Source organism: Octopus bimaculoides, chromosome Z (genome assembly GCF_046866305.1).
Source record: "Octopus bimaculoides isolate indiv1 chromosome Z, ASM4686630v1, whole genome shotgun sequence".
Classification (NCBI taxonomy): domain Eukaryota; kingdom Metazoa; phylum Mollusca; class Cephalopoda; order Octopoda; family Octopodidae; genus Octopus; species Octopus bimaculoides.
In genome coordinates this window covers 10842616-10854863 of record NC_142944.1, presented here as the reverse complement: position 1 = coordinate 10854863, position 12248 = coordinate 10842616, and the positions used below count along the sequence as shown (strand labels likewise).

Here is a 12248-nt window from a genome sequence, read left to right as displayed (position 1 = left end):
AATATGTATTTAAAAGTTATGAAGAAACATCATCAGAGGGAATGAGGCACCAAACTGTAGAAATGAATAAAGAGGAATTAATTAGCTGACTGATTATTATATAATTGTTTGAGAAATGTGATAAGAAATTTATTTGTGACTTGACATTATTGATATTCATGAGTACCCCCACCCATCACCAACAACTTAATTTCCCCATAACTTTCAGAAAAATAAATGCTGAAGGACCGTGACAGTAAATGTGTGAATCTGAGAGATGTTGAATAAAATCATAATTAACTAATGCTCCTCTATTTTCTTTTACCAAAAGCAAGGAACTTTCCAGCACCCCCTCATATAACGCACACACACACACACACACAGATGGGTTTGCTGAAAAGTTCCTGGCTTTGAGGTTTGGTTGGAAGCCCATCCTTCCAAATTCTTTTACAGGACTTAGAAAAACTGGACTGCTGCAATAGGTGTGTGAATTTGAGAGGGGAATATGTTAAATATTTTCTTTTACCCAAAGCCATGATCTTTCCAGCACCCCCTCATACGTGCCGAAACACAACACGATTTTTTCCAAAACTTTGTGTTTCATTTTGTAAGTGGTTATGTGTTTGTGAAAGCACGCCAACTTTCTTTGTGACTCTACTGGTGACTAATAAGCTCAGACCTTGATAATTGCACATGTCTGCCAATATGGCACATTAAGCAGCCCCCATTCACTACAATCGTGCAGCATTTTTGCACTGCTTGTTTAAATTCTGCATGGAAAAAATGCAAGGGTTTTTTTTTTTTTTTTTTTTTTTTTTAAATACCCACTTATGTGTGGTGTGAGGCTGTTTGATAAGAGGAAGATTGAGGACTTAATGGTGATGCTGGGGTTATAGGAATCAGTGGAATGGCTGGCAAGTGTGAATGGAGTGCGGTGGTATAGGCATGTGTTGAGGAGAGATGAGGAGCATGTTCTGAAGAGGGTGCTATGGTCTTTACCCTTTAACATTTTTTATGTTTCGGAATATTATGTGCCATATGGAATTTACTGAAATTAAGAAGAAAATAAATATAGACATGATAAATATGTTTAATTTTCCACATAAATGTTGCAGGAGAGAATTGCAAGATAGATTTGTCAGGAGGGTTGTGCGTTGTTGACTCATCCGATTTTTGAAGGAGTTCAATTATAATGATATTGAAGAGATATTTGTGGAACTAAGACACAAAGATATTCATTAGGAAAACTGAGCCAAAAGATGAGTCAACAAAAAAGCTTCCACTTGGGTGTTTGTTTTGTTGGAAATAGCAACCAAATCAAGACTTACTTGCTTAAAAAGGATTAAATTACTTAGTCATACCTACCCTATGATGTCACTCCAAAAATAAACAATCACATCATCAAAATCTCAAAGCTATTCTCTTTTTACTCTTTTACTTGTGTCAGTCATTTGACTGTGGCCATGCTGGAGCACCGCCTTTAGTAGAGCAAATCGACCCCAGGATTTATTCTTTGTAAGCCTAGTATTTATTCTATCGGTCTCTTTTGCCAAACCGCTAAGTTACAGGGACATAAGCACACCAGCATTGGTTGTCAAGCAATGCTAGGGGGACAAACACACATACACACACACACACACATATACATATATACGATGGGCTTCTTTCAGTTTCCGTCTACCAAATCCATTCACAAGGCTTTGGTCGGCCTGAGGCTATAGTAGAAGACACTTGCCCAAGATGCCACGCAGTGGGACTGAACCCGGAACCATGTGGTTGATAATCAAGCTACTTACCGCACAGCCACTCCTGCGCCTATGAGAATAATACATGATTAACTGAAAATAATGTGAATAAAATAAGAATTATATTTGATAGATTAATTAATTAATCTAAGATCTAAAGGATTAATGCAAAAACAATAGCCTCCTGGTTTATTTCAAGACTGTACACACCTAATGTGCATTTTAACCTTTTAGTAGAAACCAGTAATATCTGGCTTAAATATTCTACATGTTTTATGTTCAAACTGACCAGATCTGGCCTCTCGCACCTACCCTACAATGTCATTCTAAAGATAAACAAACCCATCATTGGAATCTCAAAGCTATGAGATAATGCAAGATTAATTTAAAAGAATGTCGATAAAGAAGCATTACATTTGACACAATAATCTGAATACTGAGGAGTTAAACTGGTCATATCCAGCCAAAATATTCTTCTTGTTTTATGTTAGAACTGGCCAAATGTGGCCTTTCACACCTACCCTACAACGTCATTCTAAAAGCTAACAGTATACATCTTTAGAATCTCAAAGCAATGAGACAAAGCATTATTAATTCCATAGTGATGTGAATAAAGAAGCATTACATTTAGCAGAGTAATCTGAATGCTAAACGGTTAATACAGAAATAATAATCTCATGGTTTATTTCAAGACTGTACACATCTAATGTGCACTTTAACCTTTTAGTAGAAACCAGTAATATCTGGCCTAAATACTCTACCTGTGTTATGTTCAAACTGGCTAGATCTGGCCTCTCGCACCTACCTTACAATGTCATTCTAAAACTAAGCAAGCCCATCATTGCAATATCAAAGCACTGAGATATTGCATGATTAATTAAAAACTGTGTGAATGAAGAAGCATTACATTTTGACAAAATGATCAGAATGCTAAGGAGTTGAACAACCTCAAATGAGTCTGTATCATCTATCTTTTTACTGGTTCCAGTCATTGTGCTGAAGACATGCTGTGACATCTCTTGAACGGTTCAGTCAAATACATCAACCATCATCATCATAGTACTTATTGTATAAAAAGTCTGGTACTTATTCTATCACTCCCTTTTAACAAAGCACTGAGTTACAGGGATGTAAACAAGCCAGTGCCAGTTGTCAAGCAATAGTGGGAGACAAACACAGATACACACACATAGGCACATGTATACATGTGTGTGTGTGTGTGTGTAAATATATATATATATATATATATATTTTATTTTTACTTGTTTCAGTCATTTGACTGCAGCCATGCTGGAGCACTTGCTTTAGTCGAACGAATCAACCCCCAGGACTTATTCTTTGTAAGCCTAGTACTTTTTCTATCGGTCCCTTTTGCCGAACCACTAAGTTACAGGACGTAAACACGCCAGCATCGGTTGTCAAGTGATGGGGGAGGGCAAACATAGACAAACCAACATATACACGCACACACATATATATACACATATGATGGGCTTCTTTCAGTTTCCATCTACCAAATCCACTCAAGGTTTTGGTTGGCCTGAGGGTATGTCCAAGGTGCCATGCAGTGGGACTGAACCCGGAACCATGTTCTTGTACACACCCACATTTGCACCTACACTTGTGACTGGAATGAGAACTAATTAAAATTAGTGTTCAGTAATCAAAGAAGTAGCCTTAATTAGAACAGATAAATGGAGTTATCAAGAATTCGGTATTATACTAATAATTCTTTCTGCTATTGGTCCTAGGCCAGTGCATACCATAAAGTGGTTGGAATTAGGATGGGCATCTTGTCATAGTGGAGGTGCATGACTTCATGGTTAGGGTGTTGGATTCATGACTGTAAGGTTGTGGTTTCAATTCCTGAACCGGGTGATGCATTGTACTCTCGAGCATGAAGTGTTCCAGTCCCACTTGGCTGGCGAATTTGAATAATCCTGTGACAAACTGGCATCCCATCTATGCACCACAAAAACTAAGAAACTGACCCCCATATGGCTCGGGGAAGGATTTTTCTCCATCTTCCTCTCTTCATCCAGTCATGGAAACCATGTCAGAGCTGACATTGGAACTTCATGCAACTGCTAAATCTTGTCAAGTTGTTCCACCCATGCCAGCATGGAAAACAGACATTAAATGATAATGACGATGATGATGATGTTTCATTATACAAAAAATTCTAAGTTTTCAAATTTAAAATTCAAAGCATTTCAATACTATTTTATGTAAGAATTTTTTTCTTTTTAAGTAACATTATAAACATTAGCTTAATGGAAAAGCTAGTTGCTTTGACTGAATCTCTCAAATTATTGATTATTTTCAAAATTAACTAAGAAAAAAAAATAAAAGACAACATAGACAGTTTATAATGCTATCACAAAACAGTTAATGTATTGAAATTTAATCACAATAGAGATAATGTATTGAAAATGAAATTAAAAAAAAAAAACTGATTCAGTATCAACAAGCTAGACTCATTTGGTGGGGCGGAACTTTCTCATTGTGATTTTCTCTTGCATTTTATGAATGCTGGATTAAAAGATAAATGGCTCATACTGCACCGAATTTACAATCTATGCTTTCACATTACTAAACATCATCACTTGAATAGAGATTTAAAAGCATCCGTTTTTATTGTCACTTCACATCACTGCAATTTCTAGAAAATATATGAGATCACCACAAATGTCTTTATCCATTGGAATACATGAAAACCATATGGCTTTGTCTTTTAAAACCTGGATTTTATTAACAAAGCATTGATTATCTTATTGAGTTTGGCATGCAATTGGAAAATCTCAGTCTTTGAATTATATTTAATATGGAGAATGCTTTTCCTAGAGGTATTTCACCCTCAGCCATATTGTTGATATTTATAGTTAGTTTTACTCTTTCCCTTCTTTCTGTCTCTTTCTCTCCTCATGAACTTACCTGGCCATGCCTTTTTTATTTACCTTCCTGTAAATGAGAGTTTACCCTCACACATCTTTACCACCATCCTCTTTTCCTACAGGGGCAACCTCGTATCTCTCCTACAGTAAGACCCCTGTTCCTGTCTCCCATCATACTTTGACCTCTCATTATTTGGCATAAGACCACAGTACTACAGCCTTTTTAAGTTTAGGGGTTTGATCTTAAGAGTTACTTGGTGGTATCACTAATGTCAGTGCCATATAAAATCCACTCTGTGAAATGGTTGGTGTCAGGAAGAGCATCCAGCTGTAGAAACCTTGCTAAGGCAAAACATTGGAACTTGGTGTAGTCCTCTGTTTCATGAGTTCTCATCACACTGTTCAACCCATACCAGCATGGAAAACAGATGTTGATAATGGTGATGATGATGATGATATTATATATATATATCATCATCACCATTATCATCATCATCATTTAACTTATATTCTTCATGCTGCCATCTGTTGGACAGTTTGACCAGAGATGGAGAGCTGCACCAGGTTCCAGTTGTCTGATTTGGCATGGTCTCTACGGCTGGATGCCCTTCTTACTGCCAACCACTTTACAGAATGTGCTGGGTGCTTTTACGCTGTCCTGGTATTTACCTATTACCTGGCACTGGCACGAGTACTTTTTGCATGGCACCAGCACAGGACTCTTTCAAGTCAATCATCTTTGCCAGGGGAGACTGGCCTTAGAACATCTACTGTGGAGTATGGGTCTTCTTGAGTAACAGCAAGGTACCAAGCATTTCGGGCTTTTGTCATCTCACCTGAAAGGTTCAGTGTCCTGAAGTCATTCTTCAGTACTTCATCCCATGTCTTCCTGGGACATCTTATGTCTCCTACTTCTACATGTTCCATCTACTTTGACTGATTGACTCTTCTTTATGGAGCTGTCAGCATTCATCCACATTGCATGACAAAACCAACACAGTCTTTTCTTTTGCATACTGCATCTAATTCCTATTATGCCTGACTTCTCTCTCTCTCTCTCTCTCTCAAAACACTAGCACTGAGATGAACATGTACACTAACATTACACATCTAGCAGAACATATTAGTCTCATTCCTCTCTAAACTTCACATGTCCTCAGCATTCAGGGCCCATATCTTACTACCAAGTAAAATTACTGTCCCTATGCAAGCTTCATATAATCTTCCTTTCACTAGGAGAGAGAAACCTCACACACACACACACACATATATATTTGAGAAGATTCATTATAGGTATATGAATATACCATAAACAAGTATTAAAGAATGGAGAAAAGAAGTTGAAACAGAAATAGATTTCTTATAAAACTGGATATCATAGTGATTATAATTATAATTGAAAATAAAAAAATAAAATTAAGAATATTCTTATTACCTGTTTTGGCTGATTTTCATAAATATGATGAATCCTTATTAGAAATCACCTTTTCTCTCTTTTTGGATCCCCCAAAAAGTTTGAATTGTTCTTTTCGAACTTACCTTTTCTTATATATATTGATCACTGAGTCTAGTCAGTTAAAGTAGTAGAACCATAAAATTTCTTATATAAGAATATCCATCCTCTCTCTCATCTCAATGTAATCACTTTCTCTCTCTCTCTCTCTCTCTCTCTCTCCCTCTCTCTCTCTCTCTCTCCTTAAACAATTATAAGCAGCAGCAGTTTCCAGTCAAATAACCACGTTTTATGTTTGCTAAAATTTTGATTATTGGGTATTACTGGAATTATCTCCCTTGCTTGTTGCTTTGTGACCTTAAGCCCCCATCCTAGGAAATTTTGTCTATTAATTGCATAATCTCAGTTAATTGCAGTATATTGGCTCACTGTATTACATGTGATAACTTGCTGAATTAAAAAACAGATTGATTACTCTAATGACAACCTATTTTATGTAATTTAGATGAAATCCTTATTTATCAAAAAAAAAAAAAAAGGAAGGAAACAAAACAATGTTGCAACAATGTATAAAGATAGAAATATAAACTATTTTAGTCGTCAAGGAAGCCAGCCTCTACATGGTCATTGAAACTGTTAGAAGGAGCAGTTAAATCTCCCTCAAGTCATGGTCTACAACTTTTAAAGAAAAAAAGTGGATACATTTGATAAACATGGTGTTAGTTTCCCATTAACTCTTTAGTTTATAAACTGACTATAAAAGGCCCAAATATTTTACGAGTTTTATGTTCAAACCAGCTAGATTTGATCTCTCACACCTACCCTTCAATATTATTCCAAAAATGCTACAATCACATTATTGTGGGGGAGTGGACAACACAGTTATATCGACCCCCAATATTCTGGTACTTATTTTATAGATCCCTAAAAGATGAAAGGCAAAGTCGACTTCAGCAGAATTTGAACTCGGAACATAAAGACAGATGAAATGCCTCTAAGCACTTTGCCCAGCATAATAAGAATTTTGCCAGCTTGCTGCCTCATCACATTGAATTCTTAAAGCTATGAGATAATGCCTAATTAATTTGAAACAATGCCTAATTAATTTGAAACAATGCGAATAAGTGAGCTTTACATATAACGGAAAAATTCTGAATAATAAAGGGTAAAGGGTGGGATGGGGACATCCAGACTGAGTATGATCGAGGTATCCCAGAACTGTGACTGAAGTGTTCCCATCCCATCCCTTAAAACGAAGGCAAGGGGACTCTTGAGTATGATTGAGGAGTCCCAGAACTGTGACTGAAGTGTTCCCATCCCATCCCTTAAAAGGGTACACTTTGACTGAGTATGATTGAGGTGTCCCAGAACTGTGACTGAAGTGTTCCCATCCCATCCCTTAAACGTGTAGCAAGGGGACACTTTGACTGAGTATGATTGAGGTGTCCCAGAACTGTTATTGAAGTGTTCCCATCCCATCCCTTAAAAGGGTAGCAAGGGGACACTTTGACTGAGTATGATTGAGGTGTCCCAGAACTGTGACTGAAGTGTTCCCATCCCATCCCTTAAAAGTGTAGCAAGGGGACACTTTGACTGAATATGATTGAGGTGTCCCAGAACTGTTATTGAAGTGTTCCCATCCCATCCCTTAAAAGGGTAGCAAGGGGACACTTTGACTGAGTATGATTGAGGTGTCCCAGAACTGTGACAGAAGTGTTCCCATCCCATCCCTTAAAAGGGTAGCAAGGGGACACTTTGACTGAGTATGATTGAGGTGTCCCAGAACTGTTATTGAAGTGTTCCCATCCCATCCCTTAAAAGGGTAGCAAGGGGACACTTTGACTGAGTATGATTGAGGTGTCCCAGAACTGTGACTGAAGTGTTCCCATCCCATCCCTTAAAAGGGTAGCAAGGAGACACTTTGACTGAGTATGATTGAAGTATCCCAGAACTGTTATTGAAGTGTTCCCATCCCATCCCTTAAAAGGGTAGCAAGGGGACACTTTGACTGAGTATGATTGAAGTGTTCCCATCCCATCCCTTAAAAGGGTAGCAAGGGAACACTTTGACTGAGTATGATTGAGGTGTCCCAGAACTGTTATTGAAGTGTTCCCATCCCATCCCTTAAAAGGGTAGCAAGGGGACACTTTGACTGAGTATGATTGAAGTGTCCCAGAGCTGTTATTGAAGTGTTCCCATCCCATCCCTTAAAAGGGTAGCAAGGGGACACGTTGACTGAGTATGATTGAGGTGTCCCAGAACTGTTATTGAAGTGTTCCCATCTCATCCCTTAAAAGGGTAGCAAGGGGACACTTTGACTGAGTATGATTGAGGGTTAAATGTTGGTCAAAACTATTTTTAATTGAGCAAGGATGTAAAATAAATGATGAACAAGGAAATTATAAAAAAGATGTATGTGTATATAATATGCACACACATACATACACTTGTTTTTACAGTTGTTTTCGCTGTAGGTAGTAAGAGGCATTGAAAATTAAACAAGAAACCAGTCAAACTTTGTTCAAAGCTTCATTGTAAACTATGCAAGTGTCCCCTTCCACACCCATTTACAGACATATACATATATACACATACAAACATATACTTATATATATACACACACATACAAACATTAAATATATATACATGTACGCATGCAAATATATACATATCTACATATACACATGTAAGCATATATATATATACAAACATATATACACATACACATGAAAACATATACATATATACACATACAAACATATACATATATACACATGCAAACATATACATATGTACACATACAAACATACACATATATACACATGCAAGTGTATACTTATATACACATTCACAAGCATATGTACAAAAAGACACACATACATTTGAACACTCATGCATACACTTTATACCAGTAATAACTGGTGCACTTAGTTTTGTGAGTAGGTACTTAATCCTTTAGCATTCAGATTATCATGTTAACGGTAATTAATGCTCATTTATTCACATTGGTTTTAAGTAATCATATATTGTCTTATAGCTTTGAGATTTCAATGATGTGATCGTTGATGTTTTAGAAGGTTATGCCCTGGCACTTGCCACCATCTATATCTCTTTTTTTCTTTACTCAACCATCCCATTTATATATTTCCTTTACTCAACCATCCATTTATACTCCCTTGTGAGTATACCCAGCATTTTGCCACCATCTCTATCCTGCTGTCTCTTTCTCCTGCACTTCCCTCAGGTTGGGTAACCATGTATTTCCTTTGCGGTATTTTCTTTGTCTTCATTCCTGCTCTCTCTCTCTCTCTCTCTTTCTCCGGCCAAGTAACCTTATACCTCCTCTACAGTATGACGCCTGTTTCTGTCTCATCTTTCATCATCCGACACATGATCACCTCCTCCAATGCCCCCTCCCGTCTCAAAAGGGGTATTTTTTCTGTCTTGCAAGGTACTTGGTGACCCTGTCAGTACAGGTGCCACTTGAAGAGCACCCAGTCCACAATGTAAAGTGGTTGGTGTTCGGAAGGCATGCATGTAGCTGTAAAAACCTTGCCAAAACCGAAGGCTTTCAGAAAAAGGAACCAACCAGTTAACACAGGGTTTACAAAAACAAATTATAAGTAGAACAGTAAATATATGCAAGACTTTTAAAATTTAAAATGTAACATTATTTTTGTTTATCTATATCACAATCATAGAGATTTGTATCATTGTTAGAAAATATCTGATTCCTTCAAAGAAGACTTCATCATCATCATCATCATTGTTTAACGTCCATTTTCCATGCTGGCATGGGTCAGACACATATATTTAATAATTTAAGAAAATATTATTCCCTGAATTCGGCATCTGGTGCTTGGCACATCTCTCTTAGACAGAAAAATGGCTATGTGCTAATAAGTTTGCGTCCCAATGATATAGTACCACTGTGTGGTATCTCGGGCAAGAGTGCATATTTGTCACCTCACACCACATGACAATCAATAAGAAATAATTCTGATATTCTATTGTTCTATCATTCTATTACTCTGTTATTCTATTATTAACCTATTATTCTTTTTATTCTTTCATTATTCAGAGTGCAAAAGAGAAAATCAAACAAGTTGAAACTGAAAGAAGCAAAATGGAACAAAAACTAAAATTCACCGTCAAACCGATTGGCTTAGCTCGCTTGGTCCAGCCGAAATGTCCAACATTCATCACTCACCGAGGTTATGGGGCATTCCCACATTATGATTTACAGAAAAACCATAAAAATAAGTGCCTTAATAACAGTACCGAAAATCAGGAAGACTTGACTGATGACGATGGTGGCCGCAGCAGTAACTAGGAAGTTTTTTTTGTTTTTTTTTAATTTTAGGAGAGACTAACAGAGAGAAAACAATGATTGTCTGATCTGACGGTTGATACTTCTTCCAATATATTGTCCCCTTTGTTTTCGGTTTTTTTTTTTGGTAATATCTCTCCCAGTATATACATACAGGCATACACAAATATATACATGCATTCACATTTCATACACATGACCTCACATGCAAACCAACAAGGGAGTTTGCAATCATAAGCTAAAGAGAATTAAAAGGCAGTTGATTCTCAAGTGTGAGTGTGTTTGTGTATATTATAAATGATTAATGTTAGTTCTGATATTTTATCTAGTTTCAGCTCATGAGCTGTGGCCATGCTGGGGCACCACCATATATTATGTTTTTCTTTTTTTTGAAAAGGCATGAAAGAAGTAAAACAAGAAAATGATCAAACAGATTTGAAGAACATAACTATATTCAACTACAGCAAGTGCAACAACAAAAAAATGAGAGAGCTCCTCTAACTGGTCTCTCAATACGCTAGAAATAGCAGGTCTCTCACAAACCAGACTCTGTATGTCTTAAATGAAAAATGAAAAAAACTCAACATGTTGGATAATATTTTTCTACATACTTTCGATAAAGAAAAGAAAAAAACGGTCAGCACATAGCTGGCTCACTTGCAATCAATAGGTCTGTTTGGACAGGAGTGGTTTGAGGCTACATGGTTGTTTGGCCCGGTCACTAATTCTTTCTTTAAATAAGAAAAAGACATTACAGAATGTACTCACATACATACACACACTCAGACACACCCTTAAAAGTCAGGATGGTTACAGTTGAAATTATCTTTGACCATTGATCTGCTTGATTGCAATTACTTGGGGCCAAACAACAACAGTAGCTAAATCTCACTCAAATCACACATGCCATCACCGTTTTTTTTTTTTTTTTTTAAAGGACACATTGGGATGGGAAGGGGTGTTTTGGGGGGTCGGAGCTATAACAAGGCATAGTGAGCAGGTTCATAGCTTCAATACTATTGATCATGGGTCTGTACAAGGGGAAATGACCTAGGACTTAATCAGCAACAACATCAATAATACACTCATATACACATGCATACTCAAACTGAAAAAACACGATTCTGATGATGATGATGATGATGATGATGGTGATGGTGATAACAATAATAATGATAATAAAACTGGTTCTTATTTTACTGGCTCTGAAAGTTTGAAAGGCAAAGTTGACTTGATAGAATTTGAACTCAGGACATGAAGGGGCAGAAGAAATGGTACTAAGTATTTTTGTCTGATGCCTCTTACAATTTGGCCAGCTTTAATAATAATAATAATAATAATAATAATAATAATAATAATAATAATTAATAATAACAAGAGCACTCAGAAAGCGCAAATCTCTGCCAAGGCAACACCAACATCCTTTCAATGATTAGCCAGAGATGAGTTTTAAAATGAATATATCTGAAATACACTCGACTGCCCTCACAAACGAGAATACTAAAAATGAACCTGACCGCTTTCAAAAATTAAGTAAAAATACAGGAAAAATAATCCAGAATCCTTGTCTGGTACTGGATCAATCTCAAAATTTAATCAGATGGTGCCAGTTATGAGGCCAAACATCCCTTAAAGCTTCATCCAAATCTATCCAGCGGTTCTTGAGATATCTTGTCCATTTCAAACAAACACAACTGAAAACAATACCTCTGCCTTTGCTAAGGTGGAGGTAATAATAGTAATAATAATAATAATAATAACCCTTTATATTATAGGCACAGGGTCTGGAATTTTGGGGAGGAGTTCTTGTTGATTACATCAATTCCAGAGTTCAAACTGGTACTTAT

At 36.7% G+C, this 12248-nt stretch overlaps 1 protein-coding gene across 2 annotated transcripts in view; it reads left to right on the top strand.

Annotated features, from left to right (window-relative positions):
• Nucleotides 1–12248, top strand: part of LOC106880628 (switch-associated protein 70) — a 194368-nt gene that overhangs the window by 178626 nt on the left and 3494 nt on the right. For both annotated transcript variants that reach the window (XM_052973732.2, XM_052973733.2), the window contains exon 8: nt 10153–12248. This exon is cut by the window's right edge and continues 3494 nt beyond it. In XM_052973732.2, the coding sequence (XP_052829692.1) occupies nt 10153–10404 (252 nt within the window). In that variant the 3' untranslated portion in view covers nt 10405–12248. The remainder of the gene's footprint in view (nt 1–10152) is intronic.